The following is a 21,407-nucleotide window of genomic DNA, read 5'->3' as shown; positions in this document are numbered from 1 at the left end:
TGATCGATGTTCTTCACGGTTTGTTTCGAGGCTACGCTTGTGCTAGCTTGTCTCCTGTGGCCCTGCTAGCTGTAGCCGCCTGAATGGCCTCAATACTCTGCCGCTCTGGAAGGCCGCTCCCTCAGACGCTTTGATCCGGCTCTTTATGAGAATGATTCATGCTGCCCTTGGAGAAATAAAGGAAATAATTGAAAGACCTAATGAAAATCTCACTCCATTGAACGCAGTAAAAAGAAAAAAATACGAGAAATTCTGGAGAAAAAAGCAGCAGAGACAGATGATGTATTGACCCAAAGCACAATTACCTGGAAGAGAAGAGAACCTTCCAACTCTGACAGCTCCGTCTGGTTATTACCGCCATTGCCACGGAAACCTTAGAGTAGATCAGCTTTATAGCCTTTTGCATCTCTCCATCTAAAACAACACTATTCATTACATCGCCGCATCAAAACAAAACCATTCAGCCCCCAAAAAAAACGTCCCTCACGCTTCGATACGTCACATAAAGGCTCGGGATAAATAACCTGACGCAGTTTATGAAAGGAACTATATTTACAGTTGAGTCAACACAGCTGCTGCAAATCTATAACTTATGAGCCAGAGTCTCAGAGGAGCCAAAGGTCATTAAGGGGAGGTCTTTGCCTTCAACCGCAACCACAAACACCAGATCCATTCAGGGCACTACAGGAGGCGTTAATGGCTGCTGAATGAGCGCAGGGGCCGCTGGGGAGCCGCTAAGCTGGACACAAATCCACACTCTGCCCACCGTTTGGATATTAAACTTGTGACCCGGGGCGATGCGTCCCCCAGGTTCCATTCTGAGGTTTCCCCTGCAGGAGCCATAAGTAATGATACAGGTAACGGCTCAGGACCTGCTGAGAACAGCACGTTTTTTAATAATGGATTTTCGTTTGCTAGTCAGAAATGTTCCCTGCAAAAATATCCCTTATTCTGTCATTTGGTGAAAAGTTGTGTTATGGAGGAATGGATGAAAGAGGGACGCAGCAGACATACGAGGTTCTGAGTCTGGAGCTCTGTCCGGCCTCGGCCTCATCCGTCTGCAGCCTCTAACTTCACACACACCGGTCGGTTCAAAGCAGCTTGAGACCAGAAGGATCTCGTGAACATCTTGAGACCTGCGACACGCCTGTACACAGGAAATTGCACGGTTTGTTGTTTACAAGCTTGAGAGCCTTAATAATGTGTCACATGACATGACCAAGACTCAAAGCATCCTCCAGGATCAAGCCTCATTTTGGGCTCTTCCTGCTTTAATCCGCCGACTCGTTTAATGACATCGTTTCATGTTGTGGATTTGGATTAGAAATAAATATTCATTACATACAGACTGAATACCTTAGCAGGAGGAATACGACCTAATTAAAGTCATAATGTCAAATCAACAATCAGGTGCAATCTGGTGCCTGATTGGATTAATTCTTTTGGAGGAGAATAAATAAAATTGAATCATTTTAGAAGACAAGAGTGGGAGGAGCTTTCTACAGATTTCATTTCATAATTTAACACAGCTACCAGGATTATGTGCTGTGTGTGAGTGTGTGTGAGTGTGTGTGTGTGTGTGTGTGTCACACCTGGCAAGGAGCTGGATTAGAGCAGCTAGCGCAGCTGTTACAGCTTTTTGAATTTATTGTGCTCATATAAAAAAACATCCTGTGATGTTTAAATTGGCTTTGTCACATTTGATGATGTGTGTGTGGGCGGGATGTAAAGTCGACGCAGCACTGCCATCTAGTGGCTGGACATGGCTGCATGTTAAACGTTACACACCAGTGGGACTCACTCACTTCAAAACCCTGCAGCCGTGGCTCTATTGTTCCTGTTAGGGGGCGAAGTGTGTGTTCTGCATTGTTCTGCACACTTGCAATGCAGCAGTTTACCTCCTATACGTTTTACTCTGACGCAAGGTCAAGTCAAGTGTATTGCTGTGTAACAGAACGGCACCGTGCAGCTGTGAGGGGAAACACTCTGCCTAGGCCTGCAACTTCCTCTTCAAACCTCCATTTGGTGGTTTGATAACATCTCACAGTCCCTCACACATATAATATGTCTTAGCGGATTAACTATTCTCCGATTAATTAACACAATTACCTCTGTGTGCGTCAGTCGGCGCCTTATCAACCTTCGTCAGGCCTCAACTGTAAATTAATTAATACCTCCTCTCGTCATTTCTTTAATTAGCCGAGCTCCAGCAGGGAGGGAAAGCCTGTGTCAGCGGCATCACCTTCATTATGATTTGGCTGCCAGCTTATTGGTTCGTTAGACATTGGCGCATTAGACGGTGCTGAGGAGGGATGAAGAGGAGCGATGAAGAGGAGCAGTGAGATGATCTTAAAAAAAGTGGCTCCTCAGACGAGTTCTTGATGTGAAGTGGCTCTCCATTATCTCTTTGTTGTTGCAGATGAAGGTGACATGGTGACGATTGCTCCTTGAGCTGCTTTCCCACAAATATCTGCTACTTTATTACAAATGTTGGAAACTCTGATCCCAGTATTTATTGCTTTTTTCCTTCAGACGGGAGCTGAAACTACGCTGAGAGACCTTGAGGTTTCGGGGAAATAAATCACAGTGCGAGACGGCGGCGTCACAAGCCAGAGAACTTTATTTCACGTGTTTGATTCACAGCGTTGGGAGTCGGGCTGCTCAGGCTGGTCTGGTCCCGGTGACGTTCCCCTGCTGATCACTGTCAGGAACACACACAAGACAGATTCATAGAGGAAGAAGAGGCCCTCTCTCTCACACACACACACACACACACACACACACACACACACACACACACACACACACACCAAGAAGCTACCAAGTCAAAGAGAAATAACAAAATGTCCTTAGACTTTGGTTTCTGCTTTAACTCTCTTCAGGAACGTCCACAGATATCACTCGTACCATTGATGGTACACGTGCCTCAGTTTGAGAACCACTGCACCATAGCATTTGACATTTTAATTATTTTGGCCAAGTTATGGTTTCAAGTGTTCCTGTGCGTTGTTCTCATTAGGGTCCATTTGTTTCCTCGTGAGGCGACGAGCTGCAGTCAGATTTAGACTTCACTCTCTTTGATCCCATACAAAAACATCTGCTTTGTTCTTTGGATTTGGCTTATTTAACTTTAAACGGGCCGATAAGCTAAACTAAGCAGCCTCTTCCTCTCGGACAGTGACGCCTCGCCCCACAGGTCCACTTTGATTAAGCGCAGCACACGCATTTGTGCTTCGTGGACATAATTTATTTCCTTGTGTGCTTATGTAAATGAAGAAGCTAAAGTTTGTAGCCGCAGCTGAATGTTTACAGTGTGGGAACGGTTGGGGCAGATTCAGTTCTCAACCAGGTGGATTTAAGAAGTGGGAACGACCTATAGAAGTGTGTTTTGGTGTTGGAGGCCCAAGGAGTACTGAGCATTCTGGGCCCATAAAGGAGAATCATACTCCTGAGCTGAACCCTGCTCTCCGTTGCGCCCCTTCACCCCCACAAAAACTCGCTTTTTGGGCTGGATTCCTGTAATTAAAATGGAGTTGCCGGACCTATTATACCTATGGAACATTGGGCTTGATGGCTAATGAGAACAAACTTTACTGCAGCTCCTTCTTATTCCTCCACACTTTACTGAGCTGCGACTCTGAGTTTTATTCCCCAGAACTCTTTCTTAACTCGCTTGCTTGATCTTTTCTAAAGCGGCTTTAGTTTCCCAACACCTGACAGAGGCTCAGAGTGCAAACAGGAACCGAGCAAACGCACAGCCAAGAGTGAGAGCAGCCTCAATCACACCAAACGGTTTCACCTGCCTGTGAGTGGAGAGGGAGAGGCAGAGCATAGAGATAGATACTCTAGATAAGTTACCAACTGGTTTGACAAGGAGATCTTTACGACAACAAAAGTCAATATACACGACGTGCAAAAGTCTTAAAGAGCCTCTAACATAATAAAGAGCCAAAGTTTAAGGCCTTGTCCTGTTTATGTATTGACTCATGAAGGTTTTTGGACAAATTTAGTGCCAAGAAACAACAAGGAGAAGAAACGAGGTGATTCTGGACGGTAACAATATTTATATAACACATAAAGTGAAAATGGTTGATTAAATGTCAGTATAGAGGTGTGTGTGTGTGTGTGTGTGTGTGTGTGTTTCTATCTATCTTGCTTTGTTTGAAGGACTCTGGTGCTCTTGGACTCATTTGTCTTCCTTTTTCTGTAACTAGCTTTTATTCAGAACATATTAGATAAAGTTAGGCTTAGGCTTAGGGCCAGGGTTAGGGTTAGAGTTAGGACTGAACTCATCACAAACACTCCTCTGCTGGTAGTTCAGGATCATTAGGGCTCACAGCATGTTAACATCGTGTTCAAATCAGAATCAGAGAGAAAGAGGAAGAAAAGAGAGGAACAGAGGGCATAAAAATGATATAAAAGGAGAGGACACGTAGATAAAACAGGACATTAGCACAAAAGCTATAAATAAATGGAACAATATGGGACAGTTTGTACATTCAGAGAGTAAGAGTTGGGTCATAAAGGCCCTGGGGTGTGGAGTGTGTGGTTTCAGGGGAATGATCCTTTCAATTATTAAAATGTGAGGACGGTGATTTGCGTTTCCCCCCTCGGAATAAAAGAAATGCTGTGCTTTCATTAAACAAACAAACAGTAAGTGCTCAAGCAGACGTACATTCACCAGCACATCAGAGTGCTACACACTCACAAACACACTCCAGGGTTAGTGAAGTCATTCAAAGCATGAATAGATCACATCACTGAAACATCTTAGTGAGTCATATCTACAAAGAGTAAGAGCTATAAAATCAAATAAATCTATGGATAAATACGTATATAAATATTTATAAGTTAAACTATGACTTAATGTTTGTGTTTTATTGCTGGGGCTTAGAATAAAGGTTGTATCTGGATCTGTACAGAACAGATCAGCCTCAATCAGACAAAACAGTTTCACCTGCGAGTGTGGAGAGGAAGAGGCAGAGCATAGAGATAGATACTCCAGATATGTTACCAACAGGTTTTACACTGAGATCTTTACGACAACAAAAGTCAATATACACAAGGTGCAGAAGTCAAACACCCTTTAATATAATAAAGAGTTTAAAGAGTTGAAGGCCTCGTCATGTTTATGTATGTGGACACGTTTAGTGCCAAGACACAACCAGGAGAAGACACATGGACTCATTTGTCTTCATTTCAGGGTTGGAGTTAGGGTCTGGGTTAGGGTTAGGGTTGGTTTAGGGTTGCAGATGTTTGACTGTACCAACATCTTCAAGTTTTTTTTGTAATTTGTGCTTTTATTGTTCCCAGTTGCTGAAATGAAACAAGCTCAAACACTAAACGTTTCCTAAATCTCGATCAAACCTTTCAAAACATGCCTGATGCGGAGGTGCACTTGACCTCTGAACTCTCTCTTTGCTGGCCATCGACCTTCTCTTACCTGCTGATACTTGGTGCAGCAATGGAAGCGCACGTCGTTGAGGGTTGAGTCGTCCAGGGCGAACTGGTACTCCTCCATCCTTGTCTCGATGCCACAGATCCCTCCTTCGGGACACGACTCGCTCCAGCCTCCGTACTCTCCCCACTGGGTCCCGGGTCCCTCCAGGGTCGGGTTACTGCTGCAGCGGAAGCTGATGGCGTTCACGGCCGTGTCGTCGCCAAACAAACCGCGGTGGGGCTCCACGCGGAGCTGGAAGGAGGTGAGCACGCCGCTGGGGCAATACTGAGGGTGGGACCACTCACCAAAGCTGGACAGGAGGGCAGGGATGTGGAATACAAAGGACGGAGGGGAATTATGAGCAGATTCAAGATACGGGTTAGGAATACTGCATCAATACTGCAAGTCATTACACCATCTGAACACCCAATTTGCAGTCTTGGCAGGTACGACCCTTTAATTTCCCCTTTGATCAGGATGGGAGTCTGCCAGTCTCCTGCCTCCAGCTGCCTTCAAAGTATCGTCTTTATTTATCTAATTCTTATTTAATCTGTGTAGTGCAGCCAGGTCTGTCCTACTGAGTGAAACACGTGAAGCGGAAAATACAAATTAAACACGTCAGGCTCCTGTCAGTTCAGGGGAGAGATTGTCCGAGATTTCCTAAACGAGTAGTCAAATAGTTGGCTCGATAAATAATAACGCTCGGGTTTAAACACTTTATCGCCCAAACCTGATAAACACCAAACAACGAGCTGTGACTCTGCTGCTTGTTTGATCGCAGACACACCTTTAAATAAGCATCGTCTCAAAAATACAAGCAGGCTCACTGTGCGTCACACTGTTGTCTGTCAGTGCAAAGTGATGCAACGCCGCTGAATTCTTGGCTCATGACTTTTTTGCGCTTTCTAAGTCTACTATAGGTCAAGATACCCTGAGTAAGTTTGTGGGTTGTACTTTGCCCTGGTCTATGTCTACTTACTAGCCGGTGTGGGACTCCACGGAGTACAGGAAGCTTCTGTTCCCGTCTTTGGCGCAGATGAGGCGGATTCCGTTCAGGGCCGTGTCGTCCCCCCCGTACTGGTTGAACTCCGCCTGAGGAAGCCACGACCTCATTCACCAACACGGCCAACGTGGGTGTGACAGCTCAGAGCATCTACAGAATGATTTCAGAGAAACGACGGCGTGTGTGTCTTTTACCCTAACACTGAAGCCGACGGCGAAGAAGTTGTCGGGACACATCTCGGGCCAGGTCCAGTTCCCGAAGCGCTCTCCGTTGGTCACAGTAAGGAAAGACGTGTAGTGCCTCTTGTTAAAGGCCACGCCCGCACGCTGCAGGAAGCTCTTCTCCTCACATAACACCGGAGACAAAACAGCCAGCGTGACAGCCAGCACGGCGCAGAACAGAGCCGCCATAGTGACAGCAGAGAGTCAGTGTTTCACCCTGAATGGCCTCCTGAGAAGAAGCGGCGCAGATGGAAAGCTCTTATAGCTTCGCCCCGCCGCTTCCAAAAACTCTCTGATTAGTCCTCGGCGCTCGTATCAGAATTAATCATTCACAGAGTCGCAGAGTGGCATGGGAACGAACAGCTGGCGGTGGAATGAGGAGAGGGTTGTGTTTTTCCCCAGGTCTGCCACGCCGCCGTCGTTTCAATCATCTCATACTTACACATTTAGGGTTTCATCATTCAGCTCAGTCTCATCCTGAGGTCGGCCCGACGGGGGAATCAAGTTAGATAGCAGGTAGAGATAGAATGTGATGTGTGTGTGTGTGTGCTCAACCTACTGTACGTTTACATCTGAGCCACATACGGCACAGTTCATTTGCAAATTCAAATCAAACATTCAATGTGAAATCAGATGTTGCTGTTCTACATTAACATATTTCTCTCTTCTGATTTTGGAAGAACAAGAATCCCTTAAATTGGCTTAGAGGTGATTTCATTTAAGTTTCTAATTTTCTTAATCGATTTAAATTTATTATGTTGGGTGAGAAAGTACATCTCTCCACATTTGGGGATTTTTCTACCACATAATTTGCATATTTGGGACAAAAACAGTAAAAAGATTATTTTCCCAAGTTCTTAAATTGACTCAAGGCGTCACATTGATCTGTTTCCACGCTTCCTCGCTTCCTCGCTGCAGCATTGCTTTGCATACTGAGTGAACACGGGTCATTTTAATTACTCACCCTGCTAAAGTTTGACTGATCCATGGGTTTCTCTCACTGAATGCATTTCCAAAAGCATCAACCTCACATTTAAGAGCATTGCAACATCAAACACAAACTCTCTGCTGTGTTCCATTAAAGCTGATGCAACAGTTGTGAGCGGCGCTGAGCGGGGGTCAGGGTGTGGTTGACCTTTGGCAGAGGGTAGTTCAGTCCTTGGCAGACAGAAATGAGTTCCATCAGAGAACAGCAGCATGTTGCCTTCCCACGCTGTTGTTTACCTCCTCCCCTGTAGCTCCGACATGGCCTGACAGCGGCTCTCTGTTTTGGGTGAAGGATTGTCTGTGTGTAGATGGAGACAGAGCGCCGCTGAGGCAGTCGCCGTCCCTTTGTTCTTAACACTCTCTGAGCCGCCGGCGCCGCCGCCATTATATATTTCTCAGCATCCAGGCTGACTTTCATCCCGGAGGATCACACAGAAGTATCTGTGCTTCCTAATGCACTGAAGCCAGACCTGAAACATGAACAGAGAGCGAGAGGTCATCAGACTTGATGAGCCCTTTCCTCCATGCTTTCTAGGATCCCATTCTTCAAAGGGAACTCGTCTGTTCCCTCCAACTGCTCCTCCTGTAGCTGCCATTAAGCCAATTAAGACAGAGAAAATGATCCCGGCTTCCTTTTGCTGCAATTTGGCCTCCAGCACGGAAGAGTGTGAGCGAGGGGAGCGAGATGAGTGACAGCTGAGTCTGCTCACACATATTGATGATTGATTTGGGATCATTTTCTAGGCAGGGGAAGTCATAATATGTCACCCAGCCCCTCAAATCACTGCATTAATGTCTTCCTTTACACACACAAGTCACTTAAATAGCGCCCTTAAAGTTAATTGCTCTTCACATTAATCTTTAATTTGTAATTTAAGTAATCCAAGTGGGCTTTAAGTGTTTAAAGCGTACAGAGCCATAGGCATGTTTATCATCACACACGCGTGCTGTGCAGTAAACTAATGCTCCCAAAATACTGAATATGATTCAATGAAGAACACAGAAATAGGATTTTCCACTTTAATAGACTCGTGACTATGTGACGCTGTTCTACAAAGACTTCTTCAGTGTTTAGAGAATGTGCAGCACGAGTACATTTTAGAGATTTGTCTTGACACAGACTATTATTCTGTTTACTGTTTGAATGAGTAGTGGAAGAGCACAGCAACAGCAGAGAGTGATGCATGATACAGCACAGTAGTATGAGCTGCTGCCTCTGAGGTCCAGCTCTCATCTCTGTGACTGAATGAATCTGAATACATTTGGATACAATATGAGAACAATTAGAACATGATGTGAGCAATGCATGCCTTTAAAAAATACAATAGGATGGGAAACAGGTGTACATCACATCTTAGAGAAGTGAAATTGTACCTTGATAGTGGAGGCAGTCATCAAATTAGTGGACAAACTCACCTGAGTCCACCTCCAGGCTCTCCCTCAGGCTGCTGTGCTCCACCCTGCAGCTCAGCCTCTCCCTCTCTCCCCTCTCTCCTCTCCCCTCCATGGCGTCTGTGGAGGAGCCATCAGTGGAGATCTCCGCTCCGTCCCTTCCTGAGGATCAAACCCCCATAAACGCTGCAGCGAAGCTCTGAGCCAAACCTGCGGTCAGCTGACTTGGTCTGGTGAACTTTGGACGATTGGAAGCACTGGAGTGTAGAAGTGATTAGTGCAGAAAATTAGAAAGAGGAGGAGGAGGCAGGCTGAGATCGGCCGCTTATACCAAATCATTAAATAAAGGATGAGGGAGAGGAGGGAAATATATGGAATCAAATATAAAGAGTGCTCCTTCTTGCGTTGCGTCTCCACTGCAGCTCCTCTTAAAGCCGGCTCCTGGTTGAATATATCTGGAATGTTGTCACCATAACAAAGACAAATCAGATACATACAGTGTGTGTGTGTGTGTGTGTGTGTGTGTGTGTGTGTGTGTGTGTGTGTGTGTGTGTGTGTGTGTGTGTGTTAATGGGCTGTAGTTTAGAGTTATTTTTATCAAATATCCAGTTAAATCTCTGGGTCCATGTTGCCGAGGCTCTGCATGGTGTGAACACTTTCTCTTGGCTGATTCTGTCTGAATACGTCCAGAACTCATCTCCGTGTTTGGCCGGTGTTCCAACTTCACAGCTTGCTTTTTTGGGAACGTGTCCCTCATTTCCATTACACACTTTACATCGTTTCACACAAGCTTGTAAGTGAAGGAGCAGGACGGACTAACGACTGTCAAATGCTCCGATAGAGAGGAAGAAACCGAGAGGCTGGAGAGGAAACTCAAGGCTGCTTAGAGTGCAAACAAACGCTGTGAAATGATGCAACGTGAGGAGGAGAAGGTCTCAGAAATCGTACATAAATTGTGATCTCTCTGTTTGTGAGTCTCACTGTGGGTTTAAGGGTTTGTTGTGAATCAACTACAGTATATAAACATTACAAATAAAGGCAAAATGAGTCTGCTGGCGATATAAAAGTCCATCATGATCTACTAAACCAGGACGTTTAACTACAACAACAACAACAACAGCAGCAGTCAAACAGTACTTTAACGAGCCGAGACGCTCTGAGAGGTGCGGATGTGTTTCATCTTCCCTGTAACCTGGTTTGCTCTCTTGTTATCTGTAGTTTGCACCCAAACACGATCTGAAATTGGAGCACACGTGTCCTTGGTCCACAGATACGAGCATCCTGTCCTCCTGTGGGACTCTGTGCCGTTACTCTCAAATCAAAGCTGCGGCGTTTCCCAGCATTCCAGCCCTCGTATTCCCCCCCCCCCCCCCCCCCTGCATGCAGCTCTGCACACTTCCATATTAAAAACGTGCCAGCTATCTCATCCATCACTTGTGGAAATAATTAGATTCACACTCTGAGCCAAATAAATCCGACAGAGAACAGCAGCGCTTTGGAAGCATTAAAACACGAGCGGGCGAACATGACAAACGTTATTTACTGGAGGAGCTGCAGGAGGAGCGATGGTGATCACACAACAACAAAAGGAGGAGGAGGAGGAGGAGGAGCGGCGTCTTCTACTTCCTGTTAGAAGTTGCCTCTAAATGCACGCAGTTAATACAAAAGGTGGCAGAGAAAGATGGAGATGCAGGTAGATAGAGAGACAGATGAGGAAGATGAGGGGTTCGGGGTTGTTCTCTTCTCGTTTCATGCTTGGTTGCACATTTTGGCATTGAGGACGAAGCGGCCCAGCAGTCCCGTCCCTCCATCACGCCGCCGACACACACCACAGCCTCTGCAACCTGCTGGAGTGTGGGAAACATGCACACACACACACACACACACACACACACACACACACACACACACACACACACACACACACACACACACAGCTACTGCGTGTGTATTTAACTTCAAACGTTGATAATCTCCACTGATATTACTTGAATGACAGAAGCTAATATTGCCTGTCAATCATAAATATCCTCAGCCAAACCTCAGCAGCTGAATGTTTACATCCAATTAAAGCCTCTGAATCAGAAACATTATTCTTGTTATTGTCTTAAATCGCCTCAGCTTTATTTTCCTTCTTCTCATAATTGGAGAGGAACTCTTTCCACTTCTTCATGTTTGATATTTGGTGGATTCCAGCCTGAACACAAGTTTGTTTTCATCCTTAAAGGTGTAAATCTGGGAGTTTACCTCTGCGTCTCCAACTCTCACCGTCTTCTAAACTGTTATGTTGATGAATGGAAGCAGATTTCTCCTTCATGATGTTTACAGAACAACCTGCAGGAGAGAAAACACAGAACTACAGAAGAAGAAAGGGACCAAAGGTTTGACAGGATGAATGAATATCAGATTGATTTGATGTTTTCTGTGTTTGTATTGATCCTGTTTATCTCCAGTGTGCACGGCGGTGACAGCTATCAGATCAACTCCACTGGTGGAAGCTGACACATGGTTGATTTGAACAAAAGAAGCAAATGAGATCATTGGGAGTGATGGAAGTTAAATCTGTATCGGTGCGAGTGTTGTGTATGTTGGATTTGTTTTAGCACAGAAGTTGGCGAGGCTGCAGCAGGCCGGTGCAGAGATCAACCGTCTGACTGTGACGGCCAGGAATGATGAAATACCACAGGGCCGCTTCCTGTCACTGTGGAGTGGTGGAAACACAACCAGCAGCACTGATCAGTGTCATGGTGCAGGGTTGAGAGAGAGAGAGAGAGAGAGAGAGAGAGAGAGAGAGAGAGAGAGAGAGAGGGGGGGAGAGAGAGAGAGAGAGAGAGAGAGAGAGAGAGAGAGAGAGAGAAACACAACCAGCAGCACTGATCAGTGTCATGGTGCAGGGTTGAGAGAGAGAGAGAGAGAGAGAGAGAGAGGGGGGGGGGGAGATGGAGAGAGAGAGAGAGAGAGGGAGAGAGAGGGAGGGAGAGAGGGAGGGAGAGAGGGAGAGAGAGAGAGAGAGAGAGGGAGAGAGAGGGGGGGAGAGAGAGAGAGAGAGAGAGAGAGAGAGAGAGAGAGAGAGAGAGAGAGAGAGAGAGAGAGAGAGAGAAACACAACCAGCAGCACTGATCAGTGTCATGGTGCAGGGTTGAGAGAGAGAGAGAGAGAGAGAGAGAGAGAGAGAGAGAGAGAGAGAGAGAAACACAGTGTGTGAGAGAGAGAGAGACACACACAGTGAGAGAGAGAGAGAGAGAGAGAGAGAGAGAGAGAGAGAGAGAGAGAAACACAGTGTGTGAGAGAGAGAGAGACACACACAGTGAGAGAGAGAGAGAGAGAGAGAGAGAGAGAGAGAGAGAGAGAGAAACACAGTGTGTGAGAGAGAGAGAGACACACACAGTGAGAGAGAGAGAGAGAGAGAGAGAGAGAGAGAGAGAGAGAGAGAAACACAGTGAGAGACAGAGAGAGAGGGAGAGAGAGAGAGAGAGAAACACAGTGAGAGACAGAGAGAGAGAGAGAGAGAGAGAGAAACACAGTGTGTGAGAGAGACACACACAGTGAGAGAGAGAGAGAGAGGGAGAGAGAGAAACACAGTGTGTGAGAGAGAGAGACACACACACAGTGAGAGAGAGAGAGAGAGAGAGAGAGAGAGACACAGGGAGAGAGAAAGAGAGAGAGAGAGAGAAACACAGTGAGAGACAGAGAGAGAGAGAGAGAGAAACAGAGAGAGAGAGATTCCAGAAGGCCAGACTCATATTTGAACACACCTCTCTGCTGCCCCCTGGTGTAGTAAACAGATCCCTACATGTGTAACTTTACTTCCCTCCCTGATTATAAGGAAATGATTCTGAAACTCTTGATTCATCGTTTGTAAACATTTTAATGGATACAACAGATAATAAAGAGAGCAACCACACAGGATGAAACGTCCCCAGATTGCGAGCTCACACCGGCCAATCAGAGTTAACATGTGATATCGGGCTTATAGAGGTCAAACAGATTTGACCTCTGCTTCCGTCCCAGCAGCCTCTTGACCGACCTTATAGCCCCGCCCTCTCACTGCAGCTCCTCCTCCTCTGTATCACCTCTCTGGGTTCCAGCAGCTTCATCAGTTCCCTCCTCGCGTTCCCTCCAGCAGCTGTCCTCACGCCGTCTCCTGCTTCAACAAGTCGCCCTGTCGTCTGCTCTGGGACGCTCCCTCCCACAGCAGCAGCAGCAGCTCTGCCATCTGCCCGGGCTCCTCTCCCGCCTCCGGCAGCCAAGCGCCACGACTCGCCATCTTAAACTCTGCCGCCGTTATGTTTCAGCGTCCTTTAGTTGTTTCTGTTATGGTCCTCATCACAAAGAGACGGATTACAAGAAACCGCCACAAACTCAGACTGAAGTCCAGACTCTATACAGAAAAGGTTATTTTAATAAACAGTTGTCAAATGAAAGGTATGTGTGAGGTGTGTGTCTATGTGAGTCTGTGTGTGTGAGGCGGCCATGTGCCAGCCTCAACCGAAGCTTCTTCAGGAAGTCCAACACAAGTCAACTGAAGGGTGAAACGGAGGATGTAGAAAAAGGAAAGGACACAAACAAGAGAGTAGATAGGAACAGCAGGTGTGTGTGTGTGTGTGTGTGTGTGTGTGTGTGTGTGTGTGTGTGTGCGCGCGCCACGGTCAAATACAGGTGAAGTATCTACAAGCGCTTCTTCTGTCACTGAACATTCAACAATAGCGTCACTATGGATCATCTAGCAGGACTCTGGTCTCTATGGAGACGATGGAGGATCTGTTCAGCTTCCACTAAGTGCCACGTTACAAAGAGTTCAACCTTTTTTCTTTTATCTCTAAACAAACCTTTACTGAGTTTAAGTGCTAACACGAGAAGAAACAGAGCCGCTCACACACCAGGAGGTCGATCTGCAGGGCAGGAACAACAACATTCACTTCCCTCCGTTACGTTCACTGATGTCACCGTGTGTGTGTGTGTGTCAAGAACTAAAGGTCAGAACAACACAAAGGGAAACAGTGCCAAGAGCCGGGATCCGATCAGAGCCAGGGATCGTTTAAATTAAAATGAAACACCAATTTAGTTTATATATTAATTAGAGTTTGTAACACACACACACACACACACACACACACACACACACACACACACACACACACACACACACACACACACACACACACACACACACACACACACACACACACACACACACACACACACACACACACACACACACACACACACACACACACACACACACACACACACACACACACACACACACACACACACACACACACACACACACACACACACACACACACACACACACACACACCCCTCTGATAGGCTCCTGACTTAAAAGGGGTTGTGGGTTCAGATCCCAGTAGTGTTTTTGAAATGTGAACTGAGTAAATAAATAAATAAGTAACGCTCTCTCGTGGCGTGAGGGAGGGAAGCCCGGCGCTTCACAACCTTCATCCATCATCATCATCATCATCATTATCACTTCCCTCTTTAGGGGAATCACCATAAAATTCTTCTTTATAAAAGAAACATAAATCTGTACATGTATTTACATGGAGGGGGCGGAGTTACAGACTCTAGTGTTTAGGTTCTAACATCGTACACACACACATTCTGCCTCCCGCCCCACAGCAGCACTGGGAGTGTGTGAGGAGCTGCAGGGCGTCTCAGGGTGCAGTGAGTCCTGGGCCAGCCCAAGTCCCTGAGTTAACCCCTCCCCTCCCTCCCTCCCTCCCTCCCCCTCCCCCCACCCACCCACACACACCCCCTCACACACACACCCCCTCCACTTCAGACGGCTCTGTGGGCTCTCATCAGCCAGAGTCAGAATCACTGGTGTCTGAGGACGAGGAGGAGGAGGAGGAGGAAGATGAGTCGGAGCTGGAGCTGCTGCCGCTGAGTCGTGAGGGCTGAGTGTGTGTCTCCACGGTGACGGGCTTCTCCACTGAGGGGAGAGGAGGAAGAGGAGGAGGAAAAGATTACAACTTTGCAGACAAACGTTACTGTGGCAGTTTGAGACGCGGCGTGTTCACGTCTCCCACACACACAGGAACAGGAAGTGTGTGTGTGTGTGTGTGTGTGTGTGTGTGCGCTCACCCTTGGGCTTGGTGGGTTTCTTGACGGAGTTGAGCTGCCCGCTGACGTCCTGCAGCCTCCTCTCCAGCTCCCTCCTCTTCTCCAGCGTCAGCTCTTCTTTAGATTTGCCGCTGCTGCCTTTCTTTGCTGCCGAACATGAAACAGGAAGTGGCTGTAAACCTGGATTCTAAACGGGAACGAAGTAAGAGACGAAGCGGAAAGAAAGAGTTTTGTCCTCTACCTTGCTCACCGTAAGGCTTACTGGGCTTCTTCCTCAGACACGTCATGACGTAGCGCTCCAGCTCCTTCAGCGTGGACGGCTTGAGCGTCTCAAAGTCGATCTCGATCTCCTCGGGGTTTGTGTCCCGCAGCGACGGCTCCCTGGACTGGATGATGTGGACGACGCGGCCCAGCTTCTCCCCCGGCAGCTTGTTGATGTCGAGGCTCAGCTGGCGCTTCTCGTCGTACGTCATGGGCACGATCTCCTCCTCTTCCTCAGAGTCATAGTGGGGCAGCAGGGACGGGGCCACCGGGGCGTAGAACGGCTTCTTGGCGGTCCTGTTGGATTAAGACAGGGATAACGTCATGGCAACGGCAGGGAAGAATGCTACAAAGAGCTGACAAAGTGATGTAATGATGATGTAATGTGACTGGTACACCGGCCTGTTACTCACTTGCTGGTCTTGTTGCTCTTCTTCCCCTGGCTCTTCTTGCTCTGGGAGCCGCCTCCTTTGGCAGACTTGCTCTTCATCACCTTGCTGGGCATCTTCCACTCCTCCGAGCCGGCCCGCCCTCGGATCGCTCGGCTCCGCTTATCCAGCTTCTTCTTTTTCTTCTTCTCCTTCTTGTCCTTCTTCTCCTTCTTCTTCTTGGGCTTGACGATGGGGCCCTGGGAGAGAGCGGCCAGCTGCTCGTGCACGGCTCGGAGCTGCGAGGAAGGAAAACAAAACGCCACCGTGACTCAGACTGAACTTAACGGTGCTGAGGACCTGAACGGGCAGCGGCGGCGGCGGCGTCCTCACCTGCGTGCACACCTGGTCCTGCAGCTCGGCCAGGCGGTGCGCTCGCTCTTCCTCGCTGTCCGAGCTGGGGCTGCTGTTGCTCTCCTCGCTCTCGCTGCTCGGCTCGCTCGCCGACGTGGAGGACGAGGAGGAGGATGAGGACGAAGAGGAGGAGGAGGAGGAGGACGAAGGGTGGCCGCTCATGGACATGGCGGCGTGCTCCATGTGCGGCTCGTCCGGCATCTTGGCAAAACGGAACTCGAACACATCCTGGGGAGGAAGAAGAAGAAGGGGGGGGGGTCAGAGAGAAAGGAGGGAGTGGAGAGTCACAGCGCTGCATGGCGGTGCTGCACTGACTCACCTGCAGCTTGCGTGCCATCCCCACCACGTCGTGGTCGGGGGGGTTGTACTTGTAGCAGTTGGAGAACATCAGTCTGACATCGCTCGCAAACTGCTGAGCGTCTCTGTATTCACGACAATCCATCTTCCTCTGATGATGATGAAGAGGAAGAATCAACAGGTTAGTCATTCCCACTGCAGACTTCCTCTCTCTGTGTCACTAAGCAACAACAACAATCAGTGCTGCAGCTCGACGCGTTGGGAGCACGAGGCGTCACCTTGATGGTGTTGAGGTCCATGGGGCACTTGATGATGTCATGATAGTCGTGCAGCCCGAGTGCGGTGGCGTCCACGGGCGTGTAGAAGGGCCAGGCGTAGGCGGCGTGTTTCTTGGACAGCATGTCCTTCAGGAGGCCGCTGCAGTGCCTCAGCTGCGGGCTGAGTTTGCTCTTCTTCGACAGCTGAGGCTGAACAGAGTCCGGTAAGTCCTTCTTGGGCGGTTTGATGGGCCGGCCGCTGCCTACTCTGCGTCCGGCGCCGGCCATCATGGGCTGCAGCAGGACGGGCCCGGCGGGGCTCCTGACCAGGCCCATCCCGGGAGGGGTCTCCATGTTCATGCCCCCCAGGGAGGAGAGGGCGTGCAGGGAGGAGTCGTGGACCTGGACCCCGTGACCCCCGTGACCCCCGTGACCTCCGTGCTGCCCGTGGCTCCCGTGCGGCCCGTGGCCCCCGTGCCCCCCCTTCCCTAAGCCCACCATGTGCGTTCCGCCCGACATGCCGACGCTCAGGCCCATGGTGGACGGCGTGGTGGTGTCGGCTTTACGCTTCACTCCTTTCTTCTGTGGATGGAAATGATTGAAAGACGTTGATGAGGTTGGAAACAAACATGGAGGATCTGTGAGCAGCTGAGGCCTGGTGTGTGTGTGTGTGTGTGTGTGTGTGTGTGTGTGTGTGTGTGTGTGTGTGTGTGTGTGTGTGTGTGTGTGTGTGTGTGTGTGTGTGTGTGTGTGTGTGTGTGTGTGTGTGTATGTGTGTGTGTGTGTGTGTGTGTGTGTGTGTGTGTGTACCTTGGTTGTGGGCTGTGTTGGGGGCAGGCTCATGATGTTGGCTGGAGGGAGGCTCTTGGTCAGGACGGTCTGGGGGGAGTTAGCGAGCATGGACTCCCCGGTGTCTGAGGAAGAGGGCGAGTACGCCGACTGGGACACAGCAGGAACCTGCTGAGCCCGAGATGCTGCAGAGGGAGAGAAGAGAGGGAACTACATCAGGGGAAATCTACTCTGATGCCTGACTTGTCTGAGACGGAGTGTGTGAGTCATAAACATGCTCCTAAACTAGAGAACACTTTAAGAGTGAGTGCAGATTCAGGAAGTGGAACTTGAGCCGTGTCACAGTCACTCCGGTCTGTGGACTCACTGCTGGACTTGCGTCCTCGGCCCCGGCTGGTTTTGCTTCGCGGCGTCGGAGGAGGAAGCTCAATTTCCATCTGGGGCATCTGGGCCACCTTCTGGAGGAAGATCTTCTCCAGGGACTGAGCCATCAGCACGATGTCATCTGTGGGCTACAGAGAGGTTCAGAGAGTTTAGAATGCTGAAGCAAAAAGAGCCATAACAGGTCAACGCTAACGGGCTAACAGTCCATCAATGTTTGGCCGTAGGACATTCAACATCATCTAGGAGGTGACATCATAGACAAAGATTTCATTAACATAAGTACAGAAGGAGAAACATGAACGTGTGCGGCTTTACAGAGAGACGAAGGGAAACACTGGAGCTCATATAAAGACACTGTCACAATGTAACCATGGATACGGATGATACATGTGCGTGTGTGTGTGTGTAATCTCTCCACCTACCTTGTTGTAGATGTAGCAGTTGGTGAACATGGTGTTGAAGTCCTGTATGCACTCACTTGCGCTGCGGTAGAAGCAGTTCTCCAGGCGCTTCTTGATCGTCCCCATGTCCATCGGCTGCTTGATGATCTTATGGTAATCCTGGGGAGAAAAGTGGAATCAGCAGCAGTCGGCGTACGAGATGGTTCATATCTAAACAAATCAAAGAGCGACGCCCTCTCGGTGAGTCTCCTCCTCAGTCGAACCCACCGGCAGCTGGAGCCTGAAGGCGTCTACGGGCTCATGGAAGGGCCAGGCGAAGTGATGCCTCCACAGAGACTTCATCAGGGTCTTCTGCAGGTACTGCAGCTGGTTGGTGATGTGGCCGAGGCGGTTGGGGTCTTTGACGGGGGGCTGCGGCGGGGCGGGGGGCCCCTGGGGCATGGTGTGGGGCAGGGAGGGGCTCTCAAAGTCCTCGTACAGCAGGGAGGGCTTGCGGATGCGTTTCCCCGAGCTGGAGTGTTGGTGGTCCATCCCAGCACCGGACAGCCCGACCAGAGAGCTGAGGAGGGGGAGACGCTTCAACAATGAGGTCACGCAGGAAGAACATCACACCACACCTCTGCACTTTATGATCAAAGCTCTTAAGGAGTTCAGTCATCGCTCTCTCATTAAGTCTCATGGGAGCAGAACGGCACCATAACATAATCAATACGTTCATTCATTCATCTATTCTCCATCAGCTCCCACTCCAGCCTGCACTCTGCCCCCCGGCTGACCGGCTCTGTGTGTGTGATTGATTCATGTATGACCGGGGAAGATACGCCTCGACCCTGCCCCGTCAGCCCGTCAGCCATCGTCTAGGAAACGGGGATTCCATCAATAAGCTGCTACATTTAGCGGCGCTGTGGGAGCGACCGCATGAATGCAAACCAGAGAACGCTTCACTTACAGGAGGGGACAACAGGAAGACAGGGCTCAGGAGAGAGACTCAGATAGCATCAATGTATAACTCTAAATAAAAGCACAGGCCTGCAGCCCCTTTGTGCCTCAACCAAGCATGAGAACAGGTTTAGTAGCACCATTTCATTGCAGTGTTGAACGCGCACACACACCCACACAGACACACTTGCCCCACTGACACATAAACGGAGGCGGGGCTGTGACCTGATCTCCTGCACTCAAGAGCCTCAGCACTCACAGGCAAACTGCTTAACAACATCAGGGTTCAAACAACGTCTCCAAAAGGCTGGATTGTATTAAACTGCATCAGGACAAACACTCAGCTGTGTTTCTACAACAACAACTACACTCTGCTGCTGGAGTCCAGGATAGGGATGAATGAATGCTCAACCACAGGAGAGAGAGAGAGTGAGAGAGGTGAAACAGAAAGACTTTGGTGTCACATTCTGAGGAGACGAGCGAGCGTAGAGAAGATGAAACCTGATCTTAAACAGGTCTGACACACAAACTCAGCAGCTTTGTTGTTTTTAAATGAAAGAAGAAGACATATCCTGTTATCTGTCACACCTGAACAGACTGAACACTTACTACTGTCCCTCTTTGGTTGCTTTGTAATGCAGGTACATCCCATAATACTCCATAATGCATTTTACTTTAACACTTACAGCTGGAAATGTATGAATAAACCACCAGGAGGATAATTATCAACAAAATGGCCCGAATGTAACACTTGGTGGTTGAAGCAGCTCGTTGCTCTGTAGCTCTGTGTTCAGTCATTAGAGCTCCAATCAGCTGAGCGCTCAGGAGGACACAGAGGGGCGGAGCCTCGCTGGAGCAGCTGGAGCTAACGTGCTCCTGTAGCCCCGCCCCCACTGTTTGTAAACACGGACCCGCAGTGACACAACCCGACGCACACACACACACCCACGGAGCTCACACACACACACACACACGCGATACAGGCTTCATTCATAATAAAGCAGCAGATTAAAGCTCAAACTCGACCATGGCGGTGAATCCAGTCGGAGCGTCCAGACGGGCTGACAGCTGAATCTGACAGCTGAGGCTAAGCTATCTAGCGCTGTTAGACCGTGGCTCCTCTGCGGCTCCGTAAACAAACAAACCGGGTAAATCGTTTCATAAAGTCAGTCTGAAGAGCCGCTCGGTCTGCGTTACGGAGAGATGTGTGAGCCGATTGGCGTGACAGCAGCGGCGGCAGCAGAGGAGCAAGCCGCCGGGCTGCAGCTGTCACGTCCCTCCGTCATGATGCGACCAAACACCGCCATGGAGATGAAATGAATGAGCCACGATACAGCAACAAACCTCCAAATTACCGCTTAGGTTCCATGCAAGCGATGCTAGTGTACGAGTAGCATCACAAGCTAGCTCCGTTACTGTCTAAACGTACACAGATATAGAATATATACATCTGAGTCACGTCGCGTAGCTAAGACAGTTTAATAAGCTATCTTTGGTTTATGTGATGTCAACATGTCAACCATCATATGTGGTGTATCTGTACTATTGAATTGAGCCCATTGCCACACTGACTCAGGTTATTATCCACAGAGAAACTAAGCTAGCGTTATTATGGAGCCACTGGCTTCGTGAACGCTACAAAGATACAAAGCAACACAGCTCCTCGGCCCCGGGCGGCGGGTTGTACCTGTCGTGAGGCGGGTTGACGGCCGCTTCCATCGGGCTGAAGCTGGCGTGTTTTTACAATCCAATGTTCCGCCGCTGTTGACGCTGTTGTTTGCGCTGAAAGCCCCCGGAGCTCCGCAGCGAAATGGCGCCTAAACGCTTCCGCCTGGCCGGATATAAACCTACCACGTGGCACAGCCGTGTTTTTCCGGTCCATTGGGGCGTGATTCTGGATTCCTATTGGTCACGTCACACGTCAGTCAGGAAGAGGCCCCGCCCACATCTCCCTGGATGGAACATCTTGTTCTCTGTTATGGTTTCTCCCAAACACAATGGAGGCAGGCGCCAAACTGCTTTACGGCGTCTGTAAATCCACCGACACAAACTATAATTCATCTGTTTTCATCCTAACATCCCAAATTATTGATTAACAATTCGTATATTTATATTATAAATCATGTCACTGTGTATTTTCAGCATCAGACTAAACGTTAAAGAGCAG

The 21,407-nt window shown here is 48.8% G+C and overlaps 2 protein-coding genes and 1 long non-coding RNA gene across 4 annotated transcripts; 1 reads left to right on the top strand and 2 right to left on the bottom strand.

Annotated features, from left to right (window-relative positions):
- The first annotated feature begins 606 nt into the window (after nt 1-606).
- LOC143000953 (uncharacterized) lies at nt 607-2,810 on the top strand. The gene is made up of 3 exons (XR_012963675.1): nt 607-857; nt 970-1,168; nt 2,533-2,810. It is a non-coding gene; the product is annotated as an uncharacterized LOC143000953 (long non-coding RNA).
- A 966-nt stretch (nt 2,811-3,776) lies between these two features.
- On the bottom strand, nt 3,777-6,853 carry LOC143000782 (vitelline membrane outer layer protein 1 homolog). The gene is made up of 4 exons (XM_076150210.1): nt 6,638-6,853; nt 6,420-6,532; nt 5,444-5,750; nt 3,777-3,803 (listed from the first exon to the last, which is right to left on the bottom strand). The coding sequence occupies exons 1-4, from the start codon at nt 6,851-6,853 to the stop codon at nt 3,777-3,779; spliced, it is 663 nt and encodes a 220-aa protein (XP_076006325.1).
- A 7,959-nt stretch (nt 6,854-14,812) lies between these two features.
- Nucleotides 14,813-21,063, bottom strand: brd2b (bromodomain containing 2b). 2 transcript variants are annotated; one of them, XM_076150568.1, is made up of 12 exons: nt 20,928-21,063; nt 18,569-18,860; nt 18,323-18,460; nt 17,884-18,028; nt 17,538-17,701; nt 16,749-17,309; nt 16,493-16,621; nt 16,153-16,401; nt 15,805-16,058; nt 15,372-15,688; nt 15,152-15,277; nt 14,813-14,999 (listed from the first exon to the last, which is right to left on the bottom strand). In XM_076150568.1, exons 1-12 carry the CDS (start codon nt 20,957-20,959, stop codon nt 14,869-14,871), a joined length of 2,538 nt encoding a protein of 845 aa, XP_076006683.1. In that variant the 5' UTR covers nt 20,960-21,063; the 3' UTR covers nt 14,813-14,868. The 2 variants fall into 2 exon arrangements, with proteins under 2 accessions (XP_076006683.1, XP_076006684.1); XM_076150569.1 differs by having other exon boundaries at nt 15,381-15,688.
- Nucleotides 21,064-21,407: the final 344 nt, after the last annotated feature.

The sequence above is a fragment of the Genypterus blacodes genome, unplaced genomic scaffold (assembly GCF_046128005.1).
Source record: "Genypterus blacodes isolate CSIRO-AG114 ecotype Tasmania unplaced genomic scaffold, CSIRO-AGI_Gbla_v1 ptg000052l_1, whole genome shotgun sequence".
Classification (NCBI taxonomy): Eukaryota; Metazoa; Chordata; class Actinopteri; order Ophidiiformes; family Ophidiidae; genus Genypterus; species Genypterus blacodes.
This window is presented reverse-complemented; position numbering and strand designations above follow the sequence as displayed.